The 23,481-nt window shown below is 33.3% G+C and overlaps 1 protein-coding gene across 3 annotated transcripts in view; it reads right to left on the bottom strand.

Moving 5' to 3' along the window:
• Positions 1-8,734, bottom strand: part of LOC143148448 (protein Wnt-5b) — a 29,456-nt gene extending 20,722 nt beyond the window's left edge. The window contains exons 1-2 of one of the 3 annotated variants that reach the window (XM_076314780.1): positions 8,152-8,734; positions 6,311-6,627 (exon numbers count right to left, since the gene is read on the bottom strand). In XM_076314780.1, coding sequence (XP_076170895.1) covers positions 6,311-6,334 — 24 coding nt within the window. In that variant the 5' untranslated portion in view covers positions 6,335-6,627; positions 8,152-8,734. Of the gene's footprint in view, positions 1-6,310; positions 6,628-7,644; positions 7,719-8,003; positions 8,103-8,151 lie in introns of those variants that run through there. The other 2 variants (XM_076314789.1, XM_076314798.1) reach the window with 2 other exon arrangements.
• Positions 8,735-23,481: the final 14,747 nt, after the last annotated feature.

The raw sequence follows: 23,481 nt of genomic DNA, 5'->3' as shown, positions 1-23,481 counted from the left end.
AGTCTTTATCGTTCCAACAATAACACTTGTTTATTTTTTTAAAGAGTATCCCGCCAGTTCGAGAAATGGCGCAACATTGCATTTATATTCTACATCCTTAGCTTTATCTCGTGGAACTTGTTCATATTACATATCCGTAAAGTAGATCCAGGATGTGTCTCCTGTTTAAGACAACTAACTTTACTGCCAATTTCACTGAGAAAGCACACGGCCGAATGGGACCAGATTTTGTAAAAGACACGTGCGTGGTAGCGTTTATTGTTGCTTTAGAGCAACGAAGCAACGGGAAGGTATACTCAATTTAGAATTGAAATGGAAGTAAATGAGATGCGTTTCACACGCACGAGGAGTATCAAAAATGTAGCATTCGCAGCATTTCTTTGTTATTTGGTTAAAAAAATGGAATATCAAATTTTCATACCGTTGCAATAGTCGGTAGAGAAGTTCGAACCTGATAATTATAATCTTTATCTGATTTAATATACTTTGAAATCCAATCGAGTCAAGTTACGTTAAAATAAATCGTTCGAAAATACAATAAAATGTAACTCGTATAAATTGAAATATGTTACACGTTCGCTCGAATTGTTATCTATATTTAATGGAATTGAACGAATACAATTTAAACGAATCTTATCGTGGATCGTTAAAATACAAACTCCTCTGTGAATGTACAACGACCATATAAATTTTAATTCGAACGCTTTACACTTAATATCCAATCGTCTTATTTATTTTTATAATATCGTGTGTCTAAGCCTAGACTGGCCCTAATTCTAAATACCCGAGCCACTTTACACTTAGGTGAACTTATATAGGTGCTTTCCAGGCAGGAAAAAGGTGTTAGTCATTGAATCAACCTGTCAGCGACGAGTCAGCTTCGGAGTTTCGCAAGGAGCAGCAGGATGACGACTCGAGTCCTCTTAACGAAGCTGCCTGGTAGAGACAGTGCACACACACGTTCGAAGTATATGAACATATAAGAAAACGAGAGCGTGCCTACGAGGCTCACAGAGTGAAGAGAGAAAGGAGTGCACGTGGAGGACTCTCGATGAGGGATGGAAGAAAGAAAAAGAGAAGGAGGGGATGGAGAAATGAAAAGGTAAATGGAGAGTAGGAGAGAGTTGAAATAATCGAAGTGATGGGGTTGCGGTTGAAGAGCAAGAAAGACAATACGAAGGATGAATCGAAGATAAAGAAAGTGAAAGAAGCAGACGACTCGAGAAAAAGTCGAGAGCGTACCGAAAAAAAAAAGGATCGAAGAGAAGCTGACAATTATGAAAAATAAACTAATTACGTGTCGGGAGAACGAGCGAAAGAGAAAGGCAGGTTACGTTTGAGAGGGAAAATCAAAGTAAACAAATCAACGAGAAAAAAAGGTGCACGAAGAACTGAATCGAGAGACAAAGAGAAAATCTGAAGGAGAAGAAAAATTCGAATAGAGACTACTCGGTTCGTCAAGAAAGCACGACGTAAACCGAGCGAGTCGGAGTACAATCGAAGCTGGGAATAGAATCATGAAAAAAGTTCGTAAGCCAAAGGAAAAAAAAAAAGGAACTCTATGGGATAATCGAGTAAAAAATTATACGAAGATATATCAAAAGACAAAAGAGAGGAGAAGAGCAAAGCGCTTAGAGAAAAAAATATATATTGTGCGCTGTAGAGAACCAGGCTACCAAAGAGAACACGTAAACATCCAGAACCAGGAAGGGAAAATAAATACAGAAAGAAACGAAATGGTTGATCGGAACCTGAATCGAAACGTGGAAAACAGGTACAGTAGGATCAATTGATGTCTGTCAAGAGGCTGACGGTAAGACAGAAAGATCATCGCGACGTATACGCAATCATTTAGCTCAACTTGGATCCGATCATCGTCATGGAAATAAAGAAATCAACGTCGAAACAGTTGCGAATAAGTGAGATCGATTATTAGAAATTACGATCAACCGAGACGATCGCTTTTTCCGATTACGTTCGTGAGATAAAACGTTCGCATTTCACATTTTATATCGCTCTATTTTAACAATTATTTTTCATCCCTCGATTTTTATTCGAACAGACTTGTCATTGTATCGTTTGGGATTTCGATTTTCACACGAAACAATCTTTTTTTTTTTTATAAAATTCGAATATCCTTAATTTGTGAAAACCGAATACATTATATCGTAGTTTTAACTTTTAAACTAAACTTTCTCAAGAGTTTTTAAATGTTGTATATTAAAAATTACGAGATCGTTTACATGTTGCTTGTTTATTATTAAACTGTAAAAGTTTTTGAGAAATGCTTAAAGATTCCTTAAAAATGTTCAAGCACCCAAAAATTCCTATCAGCGAACCGACAGATACATCTTGTTGAGATTTAAACCGAATAATGGGAGAGCATAATTTTTAACACAAATGATTTGCAAGTGTGTCACATTCACCAGATGCTTTTTCATTATAAACTCGATAAGCTTGACAACTGCGTGTACATGCATTTTAAACGTACACGTCGCATTTACTACAACATTGAACGTTACCTGTTGGATGATACGGGTATTATAGGATTTCAGTAGGTTTATCGGCGGTAAAGTTATGATATTCCCAGTCCGGTGGCGGCAAACTGCTTTTGCACTTCGTTACAAGCAAAGGTGTTATGTGGAGAGATGGTAAAATGATACGGAGAACTGGATACTGAATTGAAGGAATAAAATTCTTTTAATCGCAGCACTAGTGGCTGTTAAATTAGAGACGAAAATAATTGCAAAGAAAGTTTAAGTACGTCATTCCAAACAAGAATCTCAACCTTTCTCAAAGACGAACGCGCGGCCACGTCCTATGTACAATTTTGATATATTTTTATTATCATTTTTATATTATGTATATAGAAAATACAAGGAAGAAAGAGGAGTACCCAAAATAAGCAAAAATTAGATCAATCTGATTACTCGATGAAAATTATGCTACATCGGAGAATATTTCCCGTTTAATAAATAAATAAAAAATTGGAAGGTTTCCCTTCCTTTTTACAGTTTTTAATACTGTAATAGTCTTAAGGAATTCAACGACTTTCGTTTCGTTTCTCAATGTGGTCAGCGGTTCCGTTATGTTTGACTTTGATCCGAAAATCAAGCTCTGTCTCATATTTCTTGCATTTAATTAATATATGTTCAATGAGTTGAGTTCCGCGTGTTGCACAACTAGTTAGATTTGTTTTCTCCATGAGGTGGTTATGGGTTACTCCGGTGTAGTCTATTTTAAGTCTTGCTAATGGTGTTTGTTCTTTTCTATTAAAATTATCTCTTTGTATCCGGAGGTTGAAATTACACATGATTTTCTCTATATTTATTACTTCCATGTTTTTTTGTTCTATATTGAAACACTTCAAGATAAGTGATCCTTTTGATAAGAAAATTCTATAATTACAACAGCGTGTATCAGGAATAGTGGTAATTGAAGTTCTACTGTACGAATGTTTGGTACTTCAAAGAAGTTCGAGAACAATTCTCGCAAAAAGATGAAATTTCACACAAGACAAAACGTTCTTTGGAAAATTTCATCCAAGAGAAAAGAGAACCTTTCACGTACGAATCCGTGTGACACGGTGACACAATAATACGTGTAACGGCAATGCGATTAAACGCGAACAAACGTCAGTGCAGAACCACGGAGACTCGTTAAAAGTGTCTAGCAATTAATCCGTTCCGGGTCTGGTAAATCATTGCTGGTTCAACGATCATTCAGAGGAAGTCGTAGGTTAGTGATTCAAGCGTTGCGCGAATCGATCGATGCTACGGCGGGCATATCTCTCTTTGTGACGCGCCAATGAAAGTTTATCTCGACGGCCGCGTTTGTCGAACGATGCCGAATGCCACTGTGCATATCGATTCTTTGCTAACGAGATCCTGTTACCGGCACTGACAACTTTAAAGGTTGATTCGACATTATCCGTCAGCGGGGTTTTTCATTTCTCGAGAATTCTCGAGAAATTGAGAAATGTTATCAAATTAATTTCTTTTAAGGAGGAATGTTATAGAATTAATTTTTCTTCAAGAGAAATGTTCTAAAATTAATTACTTTTAAGGAGAAATGTTATAAAATTAATTTCTTTTGAAGAGAAATGTAATTATATATACATTTGTATCCAATATTACATAGGAACAATTCCAACAACAGAATCGTTAGTTGAGAATTAATTTCGAGTATTTTGTCACAAAGTAAATAAATTGCACTATTATTTTCTTAAAACTAACTTTCTCGAGAATTATTTCTCAAGAAAGCAGAAATAGGAATAATAGATAATCGCAACTTTTTCACAAGGAAAAACACTGTCCGTCAGAGACCATCCATCAAATCATTGTTCAACGAGTTTTGAATTAAAGTATTATAAATAACCATCGCAATTCCATCTAGCCGTCCAGCAGACAGCATTCTGCGAGAGAATGTTTTGACAGCCCCCGCCGCATAACCGGCGTCAGAATTAGACTTACCTAAAGGTAAGATTTTATTTTACGTTTTTCTACAAGAAAGAAGTAAATCAAAATTTTAAATAACAAATGAAAGTTAGAATTTAAATGGTAGACTAATGTTATGTATCGTGTTCAACGTACAATATATTTATCCGAGTAACTATTCAACTCTGAATCATCACCGCGATATATTGGTTTTATTCGTCAACTTTCATACAATTAAAAATTGTTCTCATCTCTGGCGGATAGTGTGAATCAACCTTAATGCGTGCGTCGTGTCAGATCCAAAGCGCCAATAAACATAAAAATCGCCAGTGGACTACTTTCTAAGGGCGGCCTCGCGACTTTCGCAGAGTCTATGAATTGGATAAAATAGAAAGAACAACTGTAAGTAAAAGAGATTTTGTCAACGAAAGGTATATTGTCTGCTTGAATCCATATTGTCGCAATGAACATTTGGACGATACGAAATAGTGTATAATCAATCTTTTAATACTTTATATTCGTTTCTACTAATGTACGTTAAAATCGTTAAATGTACCTAAGGATACCTATATATAGTGAAAATTTATAAATTCTATACTTAACGTTCACAAATCTAAAACGAGCAAAATATATGTACATATGTGCGAATTGGATTAAACGATCACTTTAGAATAAAAAAAGTAAAAACAACATTTCAGCGTCGATTCAAAAGCAACGAATGGAAATATTAGCAAATACAGCGCGGTAGTCAACGTATTAAAAAGTTATTTCTCACAATTTTGTTTATTTAAGACTCATTGGATCAACGATATTCCACGCCTAATGAAGCGAAAAGTAGCTCGAAAACATTCTAATGCACTTTATATGCATTCACTTCAATGATTAGTACAAAGTTAATTCAAAATTGTGCGATTTGTTAACGTAACTGTCAAAATACTTATATCTTCGTTAAGTATTGATAATTAGTTCTAGATTGATACATCGACGTATCTAAGGTTAGATTACAGGATCGATAGAGTACAGAGGTTCAAGATTACAGAATTTATTGGTAAAATTGCACGTTAAAGTAGCATGAATAAATGTACAAGACAAATTCAAATCAACCGTAATTAACATGTTGAACGTTTTATTGCTCGAAGCCCAACATTTCTCTGTTTACGAACGCAACGAAACAAGATAGAGCAGTTGCATTTTTCCGAGTGTATGAACTAGTTTTGATAACACCGACCACTTAGAATGAAACAGGACATTGTTCCCGGAATAAATTGTCTTGTACCGAGCCGGAAACGCGATCTGATACCTCGATATGTGTATACGGTTGTCAAACGAACAATGTAGCAATTTTAATCGTTTCTCTATAGAATTGACAATTAAAACTAATCATAAGATAAGTCGTTCGCGAAGCACGTGTATTTTTATCGCGTTTTCCTCTAGTCTAGTTTTACAGGGGTTAATTCTATATTCAGCGAATATCGTTCGCGCGAAACTGACATTAATACAACGGTACTAAGTCTTACATAAATGATTGGAAAAAAAAGTTTTCAATATACAAATTGAAATAACGTACGGTAACGTACCGTATCGAGTGAGATAAAAATTGTATACAAATAGAAACGTAAAATACAAGGTTGAAAATTGATGCGAGACACTATAATAAACCGATTCATAGAGTAGCGGGTATTAATAAGAAAAATTCGTTAAAATTGCTTGAAAATTGTTTGAGATATCCGAGAGTGCCCCACTCGATATCATTGGCGAGAGCTTGTATATGCAAATGTGTTAATATCAGTGCTAACGTGTTAATAATAAAGGCGAGGTAAAATTATGGATGGTTAATTATTATAGGCGGTTAAGCCGATTAAACGATTACTTACCGAACCGGGTGTATCCGAAGTCATTAAGGTCGAGGTAGTTATTGCCTTGACAAGATCAGCCACCGTTTCACTTTTTATCGACAAGAGGCAACGCCGCACTTGTTTTTAAATTAGTATCGATAACAACGGGTGTTGGTTAACTTTCATCGAATCGTCCTTTGAATGTTCAGTTTCATCGGCAAACCGGTCATTTTTCGCGCGGTGCGATTCCTGTCTCATTTTGAGTCCCGGAACATCCGATTCGTCGCAACTCACTCTCAAAAGTCTCCTTTTCGATAAGCGGTATTCTTTTCCCATCGACAACGATGTTCCCTTTTCTAAACAAATTCGATCGCAACAAATATTAGGGAGATACATAAACGATAAAACTACAACAGTACCGTACGTAGTTATTTTCCAAATCCGGGTTTTACGTATAAAAGGGAAAATTGATTTTTAAATTGAATACGTGTGCAATAGTAATGAACTTCAGTTGTAAAAGAAATTGTAGTTAATTGTGAAAATGTTACGTTTAATTTTTACTTTTGAACCTACAAGAAAAGAAAGTATCCCAATTGGGACAAATTTCGAACGATTATTTTTTAGCGGGAAAAAAACATTTTTAGACTCCTTGATTACATTCTAACTCTTGAGAAACAAAAATTTAACTCGAATGTGGGTACGTTTGTTAATACGATTCCGTCTAATCAACCGTATGAATTTCAATGAATGTTTACATTTAAGATCTTATATTTTCGGGTAAAAACAAAATTCAATTTTTAAAAAAATCTGTTTACGGATTGTATGCAATGGTCACCTGTTGTAGTTTTTTAATTTTTTCTTATATAGGTGCATTCGTTGTTTGTAAACATTTTTAAAAATGTTTCGAACAAATTTTAATGAAGATTAAATTTCACATATGCAGAAAAATTGAAATGGAATCTAATTTATTGTTTACTTAAACTACATTTTCTTCGTCTAAAAATATTGTCTCTATTATCTTCTTCAAAATATTATTTTTATACAGAATTGGCGAGTATTTATTTGTGCAAGATTTTAGAGTATCGACTAAACCCTGAATGCTCAAAAACAATCGGTAAAACATCCAATATATACATATACAATATAAAAATATTTCGTAGCACAAATGCTTGAATTTTTGTTTGACAAACCTTAAATATTAAGATCGAACGAAACTATAATTAATCCACTACTAGAAGACACGCTACTGTAAAATACACTAAGAAACAAATAAAATTTAGAGAGTTACACGTAGGTGACAAATATAAAGGTTTGCAAAAGTGCGGCAGATTCTTTGCACAAATCTTATAAATTATATAATTGTTTCGAATTACAGTTTCTGAAGACTTCGTAGTCTTTCGACGCGTTGCTTCGAACAATCGCAATTTTACTTTCAAAGAATCGTAACGTTAACGTTTCTAGTAAGACAAATAGCACTTTAATCAAACGATTATAGTGTCGTTACCGATCGAATCATCAATTGATACAAATTGAAAACGCGAACCAAACGAACGGAAAACGCGCTCTAAAAATAATCGATACATTTACACATTCGTTATTAATTACAAACGTTATTAATCACACTTATTGGCCGAGTTGTCCTCAACTCCGGCAACAATAATCGAACAATTTTAACAAGCCGTATTTTCGCGGACCGTGGTCATCTTCAAATCGAAATTTACTAAATACGTACCACCGTGAACAGTTTTCATTGCGATTCTTTGAAAATAACGTAAATCGGTCGAAGCGAAGAAGAATCGACAAGGACACACGGAATGTTTTTCCGACTCGCCGTAGGTATTTGTGGAAAGCGGTTCGTCGTACGACGAAATAGTAGTCACCTGTTTGTCGAGTAATCGGTCGCGAAAGAGTCAGCCAAAACAATCACTCGAACCACCGTCGAGCAAACACATTTTAATTCCCAATCGTTCCGAATGCTCTTCAAGTACGAAAAGATCCCTGTCACTTCCGCTCACCGGTGCATCCACGGGCATCATTCGTCGCGCTAAAATCCTCACGACATTCCTCGCGGCTTGTCATTCTCGTTTATACGAAAATCGAGTATCACTGCACAGTGGTACACCTTCGAAAACACTTGTCCACGTTGGTCCAACGAGCCTTCAGCCGAATCAACGCGCGAGATCCTTCGACGCGGAGCCCGTCAAAGTCCTGTTCACCGTTCACCACAGGCCAACATCACTGCCGCGGAGTTCAAGGAAGCCGAACCATATTTGGCACGTGAATTCCGCTATCGGACGATTTTCCAGTAACAAGAACTCGTTGATGACGGTTTTCGAGAGGCGGCCAGGATCAGTGGAAGCCGGTCCCACGGCGGGTCGCTTCTTAGAGCATTTTGGGGAGCGCTGGTGCCTCGTGGCAAGAGGCCAGGGACCGAGGAACGCTACGAAACCGACTTGGACGACGTGTTACTGCGGAATGGTCGCAGAGTGTAGGCAGATCCTCGAGACCGTGGTACGTTTCGTTCTCTCCCGCTGCCTTGTCTCTCCTGCACGCCACGGGATCGGTCTCTCCTGCTCGCTTCTCCCGAAGAGGGAGCCCCCTCGACTAGTGATGGCCTCAAGGCACCTCGAATCAGTCGCAATACACCAAACTTGACCATTAGCGAGGTAATTAGGCACAACGTGTAAAGGATAAAAGAATTTTGAGAGATTTGCAACGGCTGCGTTGTACTTGTTTCGAACGATTGGCGAATAATTTTGTACCGTGTGTTATTCTTCTCGTTTTACAAGCATTCGCGCGATAGTATTAACGAACTTTATCGATTCAATGTTTTCGGCGATAGTGCTGGCCCTATTTGAGAAACACGAACCAAAAGTAGATAAGTAGTAAAAAAAAAAAGACAGTTTGGTATGCTCGGGGAGAAAGAAATTCTAATTTTGTACGAATAATTTCTAACGATCTAAAATATATTGCGGTATATTGTATTTAATTGCTATTGAATAAGTAAGGGCTTATTGATGCAAAAATTGAATAATTTTGATTACGTTATCGAAGTCCAAGATATTGTGAAAATTAAATTTATAGGTGGTTATTTTTATGATCGTACGTCTTAACATATTAATCTTAATCTTCTTTTTTCAAATGTTGTAACATATATTTAACAGGTTATTACGTTTTACGTAATTGTTGACTTTTTGCAATAAATATAAATCTAATATCATTATAATAAGCATATTATTTGAATTTCAGTTTGTAAAAAAAGTAGATCATTTGGTATGCAATGGTACTTTATTGGTTATATAGTACATTGGTCCACAGATCAAATGCTTAATTGGCATTCGACTTTCTTTAATCTTCATTGTTACTTAAAAATCGATGTGCGTACATTTCATACAATACAAAATAAAGTTACCCAGCTGTTATATAGATACATATATTCTATTGGGTTGTTCGGAAAGTTATTTCGTTTTCAAAAATGAAGAATATATAATTTAATAAAATGTTTATACACTCTAAAAAAATCGTATTTCATTTTCATCAAAAACCGAATTTCATTTTCACTTTCCGATCAACCCAATATTTTGTCTATAATGATTTATAGTGAAATTTTTTTAGATTTTATATTTTTTCAATATATTTGATATTTTGGTAATTTGAAAGAAGCTACGATAAAGTAATCTCTCGATTTTGGAGTTGTTATTGGAAATATACTTCTTACTATCGGTAATAATAATAATACAAATGATATCCATGAATAATTTGAATAAACGCATTACAATAACAAACCGATTATTTGATGTACGAATCAGTTAATACAATTAATGTTACATTATAAAATATATGAATACCATCTCAGACTTTAAACGATAGTGTATATACATCGAATAAATAGATGATTATATCACCAAATCAAGAAGAAGTTACAAGGGAAATACATTTTAGTATGTAGAAAGAGTATAAATTTTTGTGTGGAACAACCATTAATATAAAATACGTACAGAGATCTTACCATACCAGAAATATGCAACATAATAGACAATCTATGATATGAATAATATATATTTATAAACGTATAAGGAACTTAATTAAATGTTTACTTTGTATTCTGGAGTACAATGTATGTCTCATATTAACTTCATTATCAAACAGAATAGTAACTGCAAATAACGATTTGATCGTAATTAATTCTCAATTGCTCGTGAACGTATTAAAAGTTTATACGTGCACAAACAATAGTTTACAAGATTTTCCAAACGTCACTTCGAATAATATTAAAACTCGATTACACATCCAATAACTTGTTGTAAACGATCGACACGCCATTAACTACCCTGCGAAATTTGATAATGATTCGTTCAATGATCGTAATATTTTAACGTTTGAGTTAAAAGTTAAAACATTTCAAACAGTTTCCAAAATTATAATATCCTTCTACGAAGTAATATATTTCCGTATCGCGCGTATTTCGCGAAATGACGCGTTCATCGCCCTTTAACGGGGGTGTAAATTTATTTTCACTCCCGTAACAAAGGGAATGGATTGCATAGATTTGGAATACCTGCGAATAGAATAATTGAAATTGTTCTTTGTAAGCTTGCAACGATTAGGATCCGGTCAAAACCGATCCGAAAGAATCCTAAGCGATTCTGATATTCGAAACGATCGTTCGTCGATTCAGATACGCGTTCTAAATTGTTTGAAAACTCGCGAGGTGGCGAATACTAAGTGCCCATCGCTACTCTCGACGAAACCCGCCGGCTGGTTCTCTCCCCTGTTTCTCTCTGCCTTTCTGTTTCTTTCCTTCCCCTCTCGCCGCTCTCTGGGCCGGTTCATTGGTTCATCGGTGCACCGGTCCAGGCCCCGTATTCTTCTCTCTAATTATACCGTTACGTGCAATCGCTCGTGTCAATTAGCAGCTCCTTTCTTCCTGCCCGAATACAACCCCTTCTTTCGCGGAGGACCCCGGAGGATCTCGATTTGACTCTCTCACCCCCCCCCCCCCCTCTCCGCCCTCTTCGTTCGAGGGATTAGAAAAAGTGAACGAGTGTTTGGAAAGCGCTTGACGAAAAATATGACAATATCGATAACATTCCGAATACGACATCGATTCGACAAAAACGATTAAAACAATCATGATTCTCCTCTTGGATTTTAATACGTGTTAAATTCATCGCTTCCTAGAAATTTTGCAACATCCTCTGAAATTCATCTCTGAATTTCCAGAGATGTCGAGGTTCAAAGATATCTCTTTTTTTGTAGCTGTACAGTTCGTAAATGTTTGTTCTTCCACGGGCACGTTAGGTCTCTTAAGGAACAGTTGATCTTCTGTTATTGAATTTTCAACGATTAAAAAGTTGTAGATAAAATTGAGTTTGTGGAACCGTGTGGCACTTGCGAAGAATTCGATATATTTTCTGTACCATTTGTTTTACAGTCGTTAAAATTCGATTGATCCTAACAGATTCAATATGACTGTAAAGGGTTAACTCTTTCCTGTTGTCCCAGGTGTTAATGCATTTTTCGTATAAGAAAGAATGTTAAAAGGCATTCGTTTCGGTGAAGCAAGCGCTCGTGAATTGGGTATACACGTCATAGTATCGAAACACGAGTTTGTTTAAACTATTTTTACTTATACGTAGTTCGAATGACTTCTGAACTCTAGAAACACAAGTGGTTTATCTTCACGATAAGTGATAGAAAATTCTAAATGATCGTTTATGCATTTGCCGCGCGAACGCAACATTGCACAGTAATACGATTCCCACTTCGTCTTTTTTTGTTAAAAAACAAAGAGTTCAATGGATTGTCTGAATAGCAGAAGCCGATTTTGTTGTTAAAAGTTTTTATTACAGTAAAATTAACTTTTCTAGATCTGGTGGTGTAATGTGATAACTTTTAAGTCGAAGCTGAGATAAATTTCTGAAAACCAAAAACTTTAACGATTTAGACATATTGAAATTAACAACGATCGTGTAAAGTTTTGGGAAACACGCTGACTAATTTCTAGAATTTCGAGACAAACAAATATCGTATAAGATGGCCGCTGTTCGAGCGATTAATATTTTTTGCAAGTATACATATTTTCTGCAAATACGATTTGTTTAAACAAATATACGCAGATTTATGAAATCGTATGATATTTTCGTTTTTTGCATGCCATAAAGAACATGGAGATAAATTCGAGTTGAAATTATACACGGAATATTTCTATCTGGTTGTTAATAGGTACACAAAGTATACCACAACTCTAAACATATTACATTTATCGTCCAAACCATAATTGTACAACTTATCGTATGATAAATCAGTGCATCTGTGGACCATATAAGTCATGTACTCATTAAGTGTTTTAAAAGAGCTTTCTCGACCGAATGAAGAAAACGTTTCCCAGACGCTCAGTACTCCAACATAATTAAATTGTCATTATTCTGAAGGTACAGGATGCCCAGGTTCAGCTTGTACACTTAAATTCCGCATATAATAGCCAACTACAGAGCACAGATTTCTTGTATTCCAATCCATAATTTTATTACATATTTATAAAGTAATAAATTAATTTTATAACTTTAATTCGTATATAAATAAATGCTCTGTCAATATATAAACGAATTTATTGTGTTACATTTGTATAGAAAACTTTTAATACCTTGCACTTCTCTTATATTTGAAACCTCGTTATGCTTTAATAAATCCTCCTAGTAATGTTCACAATTATTGTATTGTTACAAGTTTACATATTTTAGTCTTAAAAGTTGCAACTATTTTTTCTAAAGACGATATATCAATCTTTATTGTTTATAGTATTGCCTAGTGTTTAATTTATGCTTTAGATACTTTAAGTATAAAAAATAAATCATAAATTTCCCTTCCTTTTTCAAATCGTTTCAACTTTAGTGTACACATAATGTAATAATAATTAGATAAAAAAAAGTTAAAGTGGTGCAATCTTGTAATATGTTTGAAAGAGAAATCTATAAATCTTGATTTATTCAACAGAATAATTATAGAAAGTAATGATGGTAAAGTAGGGTGTTCAAATGAAACTTTCATAAGCAAATAGCAAGAGATATAATCAAGGCTTCAGCACGTATGGTTAATAAGATAGGCGTACTAGATCATTAAATACTTAGAATGTAGCACTAAGGTTTCAGATCATTATACATATTTTCGATTATTATTATATGACCGATGCATTTTAAGTGGACATTTTGCCGAAAGTAATTTCATTCAATCTTTATCGAAGCTAGCAATTATAATACATATAGATATTCCAATAATATAAAAGTTACAATAAAGGACAATTTCTATTTCTTTTTTTTCTTCTTTTAATTTGTATCTGTATTTTTGCCTAATCATAAATGAATCGTTTAATTTAATAACCATTTTTAACATTTTTATTCGACAAATAATATTAGTATTTTAGCTTTTCAGCTGATTTCGTTTATTCTACTCCTTTCTACATCAACAATACAAATACATATCTAGTCACCTTCCTTCTTTCATATTACTATTTATATTACTAAATGGGAAACATACAATTCATCACGTGTTAACATTTGTACATAAGTGAAAGCAAGATAAATTTGAATTTCAAATAATTAATTAACCAAATAACCTCAATTACAACTTCATTTGCCCATTGAATGGAAACAATCCAATAATATGAAAACGGAAATATTATTAAGTATCTATATAATATTTTTATATCATAACTGGAGTACAATGTTTAATTTTGTTTCTAGAAACAAGAATGTGGATATAATTATCGTCCTAAAAGCATCTCTTCCTTCAAGATGAAGCTGGTTCATTAGTAAGAAAGGTAGAATTCTTGTTCACATCGGCGAACGCGATGAAACCACTTGTTTTACGTGTAAACACGTTCTCTCTGGTTAGTTAAATGAGTTCATTTTCAAGTTGTGTCATCTATTGTCAATTGAACTGAGCAAAACATTTAACTCAAACAGAATTATGAACCATCCTCCAGTAACAATTTTAATTACAACGGTAACTGCCGCAATTGCACCGATGTCAAATTGCTAAAGATTTATGTCATAATACGAAATTCTCTAAACTTTTCAAAATAAAACTCATTGTGACGATATTTTCAAAAAATTATTACTTATTCTTCAGATTCAAACTTTCGAATTCTTTTGAAGCTTGTTTGCATATTGAATAAATTTTTCAAGTCGTTTCGTAATATTTTCTTCTCAAAATATCATCAATAAACTTTAAAGAAATCTTACAGCTCTTCTCCTCCAAGTAGGAAATTTTTCGTTTCTAAAACAAACGTTCACTTTCGTAAAATATTCAATTATTTTGAAACAAAAATAAGAATGTATTCCACCTGTTCACAAAACACGATTATCATATCGAAATAATGTACATTGAACTTACAATTTTCATTCTTTCGTAATTTTAACAATGTCAAAGGAGTACATTCTTCGTCGAACTCTCAGAAAATATTTCAAAATCGTCTCAGAAACTACAAAAAGTTTCACGCCGGAACGACACAAATCAATTGAGGAAAAGATGTTCCCTTCGTTAATGTCACCGAATAAAATACACACTCCAAGTCTTCCTCGTATTATAAAAGAATCTGATCTTGAATTTTAATACGATACACTCTGTCTCTCAAAATACTCGAACTTCAGATTTACGTCTTAAGGTACCGTTTGATCTCCGTATTTATTTCTTCGAAATTTGTTGGACACACAATAAGGCAAGGAGAAGAAGAAACCACATTCCTCTTATACATTTACAAATATAATTATTGTTTCGAAATAAAACACTTGGGATTGTTTGTACTAGCACTCATCAGAATCCCGACCGTTCTTTAAATGAAGTTAAACTGCTGTTATACGTGCAGCATTACGAAGCAAATACATTATATCTCGTTAAACGAACCGTGTTCTCCGCATGTTCGATTAATGCTTTGCGGGTAGAAGCGTTTATTTGCCGGAGTACTGACTTCAATTCTTCTTTCTTTCCCCTTAATTATACCGTTACGTGTAATCGCTCTCCTTAATTAGCAACGTTCTTTATCCGTTTCGGGACGAGCCTTTCGTATCCTCGATAAATCTCGTAACTTATCCCTTTGGATCGTTTTTTCGACGATCGAAAATAGATATTACAACCGATTAGTTAGAAGATTAAAGAGGTTTGTGAAAGACCAAGATCGTCAAAAATTTCAAGGAAAATGTAACTTCTCAATAATAGAAGCAGACACGTTTGCTTCTTACGAAAATAATAAAGTAAACAATATTTTTAGTAAACCCAGTCCGCGACCTCTGGCTGAATTTGAATAAATATTATTATATCGTTATTTGATCAAATAACGTTTTAATTTATTTGATATTTAATAAGTGTAGAATAGAAATAAATTGCTAATTAAAATTACTACGCATTGTATCATTGATAAACATGAAGAGTGGTTTTAAAGATATATGTATAACATTTATTCAAATTATAAACGACTAATTGATTAACGGTCTCATTTGGTATGCAATCATGATTTTTTTTATCGATGCTTGCATGAATTTCCTTAAATACTGTACATTTCCATAAACAACAGGACAAAATCCCTTCGTTGGATTTATTTTCATATCAAAGAGGGAAAGTGTAGCGAAAAGTCGTGTACTAAAGTTTCAAAATGTACAAGGGTAATTTCTCAACCGAATAAGTTGAATAGAATGACTGATATTACAAATTTTTCCAACCGATCGAATTCGTTCAGACATTGACAGGACAGCGCTAATTATACCTTCAGACCCCTCGACAGAAACGTGCAATTGCTCCAACACATTTGCATATTTCTTGTCAAGAGCACATGCGCCAATCAGAGCGTTAAATTATACTGTAGTTTCTCTGTTCTAACGAAAGGTAATTGGAAACTAGTAAAATTACTAACGTGTTTTTCACTGTATACATATATGTGTATAGTATACGTTTTGAGAATTGTATGCAAATTGAATGAAATTACCTAATAACAATTTATCACTACCCTTAATTGATTACATTATTTGTTTCTCTTTTAATACTCAAAAAAAAAAAATCAGAAGATTTACTACAAGGATTAATGACAACCACAAACATTTACGATTGCACCAATTTTGAAGCAAATCCGTACAGAGGATTTCGTAAATTATGAACGAAGACTCTTTGAAATAAAAGAAACGATTGAAGAGGGGGAAAAGCGTATTTGTTGAAATGAAAAATAAATGATTATAAAAATATTTATTTCACAATTGCTAATTGGTTTTCAAACAATAATAAGTCTCATATTTTATAGCTTATTTCGCCGTTAAAAAAGACAGTCTATGAACTTTACAATTCGTAATTTACAGTTCTTTATTGCTGTATGTACCTCATAATGAATGCTTTCGTCACTCACATATCGCGTACCGATGGTAGTGGATTTACGACCGTATGGTACGTTTTTCATCAGCGTTCACAATACCGGCCTGTTATACGAGACCGCGATCAGATCGAACGGTTAGTAAACTCAATAATTACTAGCACCGTCTTGTATCGCATATTGTGCTTCATATTACATACTGGCAGGCTGATATGAATAAAAATCATTAATGAAACTAACACTGGCCCGATTATATGTAATTTACAACTGCTGCGTTCATATAATATCGTCAACCAGCTATTATACAATTCGTGCAACTGGTAATCTCGCATCCAAAGAAAGTTTTCGCATAAACGAGACGTTTCTATGAATCATCGTATCTGGCGTTGCTTCTCGAACATTTTTCCTCGAGAAAAATGTACAAATTTGTCTGTAATTCTCACTTCTCGAGAAATTTCGTTTTAAAGAAGCGGTAATGAAATTTATACACTGTACGATGTACTGTTCAAAATTGATGCAATTTATGAAAATAACAGATTCAATTAAAATAGCATCGATTGAAATATATTTTAATGATGTGCAAACTGATGAGTACATTAAAGTGTATACAAAGTTACTCTTAAAAATTCTTAATTAAAAATGTAGAATATTTCTGTATTTCGAAAAGTTTATATTTAATTTTGAATATAAACAAATACGTAAAATTATAATTTTAATAGAATTTCTTTTCAAAATTCAATACGATACCATTTATCAATCCTGTGACGATGTTTCCGTGTTATGTTATTGAAAAATTTAATTGAGAATACTTATTCACAATTGTAGTGCTTATTCCCATGTTAAAATACGTAAAATGATATTAAAATTAAACATAAGTACGCGTGTATGCCAGCATCCCCGAAGCGGTTAATAGATGACGTATTTCACGCACGGACCTTATCGCTTTCGATGGTGAACCACCAGACGCAGGTAATTCGAGACACACTCACTGTTACTGTTTCTCGCTCACCCTCATATGAAGAGATCTTGAGGTGTAACTCTCACATTTTAACGAGCATTTGCACAATGATAGAACTTAAAATACCGAAGCTCCTGATACATGGTTTTATGCGTGGGCAGTTTGAAAGATATTTAACATTAAAATTTTGAAGACTGTATTTTCGGTAATGTAAATATTATCGACAAACAAGTCCACGATTTCATCGTTATAGACATCATAGAAAATATTTAAGTAGTTACGAAGAGTACGAAAACGGAAATGTAAAAATTACCGAAATTGGAAATTAGAAAAATTGCTATCGAAACATGATTGTTTAATCGTCCCATTTTCCTCGCGTAGACACAATACATGTTCGCTTCTTTAGTATTTTGACTCGGATGGTAACAATGTTACTGTAGCAATGTTAATATTAACGGCACTTTCAAATGACGCTGTGCTGATTACCAATGTCAATTCGTAACAGTGTTTCGTGTATTAAATAGTAGAAATTCAATGGAAACATAATTGATAAACACTTTTATTGAAAACCATGTCCTCCACGATACGTTTTGCTCGATCTCAAACAATGACGAAAGCTGATGACGCTGTCCTGTGACAAAGTATCTCTGGCAGAGTAACTGGCTATCGTAACTGAAACATAAACATAACCATCACAGTCGATCGACTGTCTTAATTAAACACGAGTCTGACTCTGGAGATTCTTCTGATTCGTATCTGAGAATAATTTGGAGAGGTGTAAAATAATATTTCATTAATGGTTTCGATAGTTTTTACGACAATACTTCCCTTTGTGTAACAAGCTGTTGATAAAATTGTAGATTAAAACTTTTTATAGAAATTGCGATGATTTTAAATAATATGGGGAGAATTAAAATGGCTTCGTTAGAATTGAAAGCACTACAAAAACTTTGATTAAAAGCGGTAGAAACGTAATTAAGACGGTAACATGTTTGTTCTGCTATTAGTAATTCTGTCAACCAATGTCACTAATTTTTTCACTGGATTAACAAACGAAACGGACACACCATTGAAAATTATTTCCGTCTAATGTAAAAATGTTTTCTAGACACGTATTAGTATGTAATACAGCGCTGTAGAAATTATAGAGTACGCGCTCGATTATATTTACAATTCAAATGTATTCGACTGAATTTTATTATCATTTACATCTATACGATCTCCTAGCCAATAAATAAAAGGCTCCCCTGGATATCATTAAACGACAGAAAAAATGTTCGGTCAACGCGTTTGTCAATTTTCGTAATTTATACGTCTCGTTTATCCTAATGGTGTAAATAACAATTACATTATGCAACAAGCGAACGATAAATCTGAATTTTAAATTTCTTTAATAAAAACAAGGGACAAATGCCACAATTAACAGTATACCTTAATTTCTGAAAGTACACGTATGTACATTAGTTTTTTTTATTTATTTTTATCGCAAACAATTTCATTTCATTAAAATCAAAACCAGTTTTAGAGGAAAAATGTTTCGGTAGAATTGGGAGAATAATATTTACCTTATTCTATATTTTCTTGCACAGTTGCTTATTTTTCCAACCAAACGTTAATTTAGTCGCTTAATTATACATATTTATACATACAAGTATAAGGCCAACGTTAAAGTTACTATCGCCTCGGTGCAGCTTTCAACCTGGACCTCCTTTTTGACTCAAATTATATAAACTAAAAACGGAACACGCTTAAACAAAGTTCTTAAAGCAACATACAGATTATTTTCATCTTATTTTTAATGATGAAATATGCTATCAAAGTTTATATAGAAAACTACATTCATATATGACAATCTTGTACTGTTTATTCATTTTTTAATTTTTTGTTCTCTTTTTATCGAGACCATTTATCCTCTCCTTATAGAGAAGGAACGGGTATTAACAAATATGTGTCAATATAAAACAAAAATCTATTACCAATTTTCAACTTCCGGCGTGCGTTGTTTATATCTTAGGCAGCTGAGCGCGCAACCACGCATATTTACGTATATGTACTCACGTATGAAAAACGCGCGCCAATACACATTCGCACACATTGTACCGCTGACAGTGATGTTCGAAACGCACCTCCGTGGACTATAACATAATTTTGTTTTAATAATTTGACACACACTGAAACAACACATTAAAAAAAAATATTTTGAATCATTTACCACACGTATCATTAACACTTTAACTTTTGTTTCCGAAGCCAACAATATTTTGACAATCGAACGGAACATGTAACTTCTTAACGTGAAAACCAATTTAATGTTTTTCTCAAAAGCTCTAACAATAAAAAAGACAAAAAGTTACTTTAAGTAAAATAAAGTTCTGTAGATTTCGATAAATATTTTGCTTTTTACCTTTTCTCTACATATAGACGAGTGTATCAAAAACATCCAGACATAAAATTATTGAATGTACGCAAAAGTGTGTAACTTGTTGAAAATTTTTCGAGAGCGTGGAATTCAGTTTTAACGTTCATCCCGTTTCAAGCGTTTCAACATTTTACACGGCAGCTAGAGCATCGCACACAGCAGCCAGAAGTATTGTCTTTCGGTATAGTCATGGCCGGGATTACAGCAGACACGGAGACATAAAATCCGCTCGTGTTTCCTGCAGCTACAGATCAAGGAGGAGGAAAAAAAGCATCCACAGTATTGTTACTTGGTACGGTCGATGGAACTGCTAGGTGGCATCTAATGAGAAGGAGCGGACAATGAGCCTTTCTGACTTAAGTGCTCTAGGGTGAATACCGGAAGGGTGCTTCTACCACCCTTCTTATTTTATTCACTTATTCTCACGCCTGCTTCACGAATCAGACGAGTTACCTAACGAGAAGAGAGTTCCGCGGTGAATGGCTCCAAGATTTTCAAAAAATTTGAAAACACGAATTTAAAACATCTAATTTAAATACGGCAATATTTAAACACGTTACTTAAACATATATTCTTTCACATATTGTGAATTATCGTACTAACTTAGAATCCTCCAAACATTGTACGTGATGTTTAAAAATATTATGTAATAAATTGAATTTTAAATTTCAAATATATGACAACTTAACCAGCATTAAAGAGAAAAAATTTTATTGAAAAAGTGTCTTCGGCTTTTTGATACATCGATCGATCGTTTAGCAATGTAAAAGTAATGTACTCTTAAATATTTTACTAATTATAAATTTTATTAAATATACTCTGCGATTGAACATAAACTATTAGTTAATACTATGGTCATTTAAAAATAATATTGTACAAAGCTGTGAAATTAATTAAAATTTTGAAACGCTCTTAACTATCGGGTTGTTTGGAAAGTCATTTGGTTTTTTTGATGAAAATGAAACACGATTTTTTTAGAGTGTATAAACATTTTATTAAATTATATATTCTCCATTTTGGAAAACGAAATGACTTTCCGACAACCCAATATTTGTATACGCATATGTATCTTCAATACTTGATGACGCACAACATTCATTAATACTAACACTAGGTGGCGCCACTGATAGATCCATGTAAGATAACTGAAATTGATCTCCTTTCTGTCTATTAACTCATTTTCACAGCATCATGTATCATCCTTTAGTTCGTGTGTCGCCCTAAGGTATTTCTCTAAATTATAAAATTCAAAGTTAGTAACACGATTGTGATGCCACCTGGAGGAACCTTTTGTAAGGCTAAAAAATGCAGAAATGTCACCACAGACAAGGTATAAGATTGGTTGAAAATTCTATAGGAGTTGGAATTCATGATCTAAAGTACCGACCTCGCAAGAGTCAGTGATTTCACAACGCACTCTACGAAAATAACAATGACTAGGAATCATTTTCAACTTAATTGCCAAAGTAGACATTAATAGCAAATTCTAGAATTTCATTCTTTACTGCTATGTTACCGCAAGTTTAGATGAAATACATATTGTACGACCGAATGGTTCTAAAATTGAGATATTTTCATTATTTAACACATCGAGGCGAACTTAATCTTCAAGCTATTACAGTGCAATGTCAATAAATCAAAAATAAATTAAACATTAGCCTCATATCTTTAGTTTCTTTTACAGCTGCAGTTTGTACCTGAAGCAATCTCTATCATAATATTATTCGATATGAGATTTAATTGTGTTTAACTTTTTGTTGTTTTTAGGAATAAAATTGTTAACTATTTACAATCGCTTATGTGTTTATATGAAGAAAAAAAAATGCATGTATACATGTGTATAACGTAGTCGATAATATTTTCAATTTATAAAATTTTAGCTTCGGGTACTTAATAGTTTCTGAGATATTAATAAAAAAACTTTCTACACAGTACATTGAATTTTGCCTATACGAACGTTGTAATTTTCAGTTGCCAAAATATCCTGTAATTATTAATATTAGTTTTTCTAAAATAGATTAGAGTTAGGCTAGTTTCCCTTTCGTGGCCGGGGGGGAAAACCTCTCGCGCTTCGGAGCGAGTGTAACACCACGCCAGTTTGGTTAACGTACAAAAAAAATGTATGTAAGTACCCTATAGATATTTACGGACCTACATTGTTGGTGTGTCGTCCAACTATCCAATAGTTGACGACAGTACAAAGAATGGCGGTTGATTAGTGATGTGGGAGGATCTACGTATAGGCAAAATTCAATATATTGTATGAAAAGTTTTGTATTAATATCTTGAAAACTAATAAATACCCGAAGTTAAAATTTACTCCTCTTTGCCCCTTTCTTTTCAAAATTTGGTCCTAATTGACTATTAAGGATTTCAGAAAAACATCTCGATGTAATACAAAATTCAAAGCAAATAAAAAAAAACTGGATTTGGTAACTACATATCCTCGTTTCCGTATACTGAATAAATAAGCCAATTTTTGAAGTTTTGTTTCATTGCTATGCAGAAAGTTGTGACAGCCCACCATTAGAAGATTTCCCTGAGAACAATTGTTGTTTGAACCACATATGAGATTGCCATTTCTTACATCAATGATTATTTAAAATAATTCTTGCTTATTTAAATGTAAAATTGATGAATTTTTATTTCATTTATAGACGTGCGAATGTAATGTAATATGTAAATCATTTGATAATACAGGCAATTATTAGAAACAACAGATACACAGTTTAAAAATCTAAATATTTTTAAAATAATCTGGGAATCTATGTTTTTGAGATTTTGTTGTTTCTGTTTGTACACTCAATTGATCAGTTAAATTTACACTTATAGTTTTCAAGTATCCTATTTACATTCAAATAAATATATATTTAGAATAATAAAAGAATTTGTAACTGCAATTTTTTATATAATAAATAGTAGTTAATTGTAAAAGTTTGTAGTACACAAAGCAATTCATGTATATATATGTGTATTACTGAAGTTAAGTGGTTTAATACCCTACTCTCGATTAAAGTTAAAGAATAGAAAAATTAATATTTAAGAGACAATGTATCTGATGAACATACATACACTGTAACTTCTAATCTTTGATTAGATGTTTAATTTGTCATTTAAATAACACAGTTAACATAAATAATTAAAAAATGAAACCAAACTATACGATTTCAACAAGTACAGAGTCTAATTTTCTTTTATAGAAGCAACATTCACAAATCTGATGTAACATTCACTTTTTGAAAGAAAATATATAACATAATTCTTACATATAGTGTAAGAATTACACTATAAAAAGGATAATGTGCAAAAAAAGCACACAGTTCCAAAATGTACCATCTATGTTTCATGTAATAATTTTAATACGGTTAAGAATTGTGTCAGATCTTGTATATCTATATTATGAAATCTAAGTTACTCAAATAAGATAATTACATAAACATACTAAAAGTTTACACATCAAATATTTAAAAACTGTTCAA

The sequence above is a fragment of the Ptiloglossa arizonensis genome, chromosome 1 (assembly GCF_051014685.1).
Source record: "Ptiloglossa arizonensis isolate GNS036 chromosome 1, iyPtiAriz1_principal, whole genome shotgun sequence".
Taxonomy (NCBI): Eukaryota; Metazoa; Arthropoda; class Insecta; order Hymenoptera; family Colletidae; genus Ptiloglossa; species Ptiloglossa arizonensis.
The sequence above is the reverse complement of the archived record's forward strand: the minus strand, read 5'-3'. Positions and strand labels throughout refer to the sequence as shown.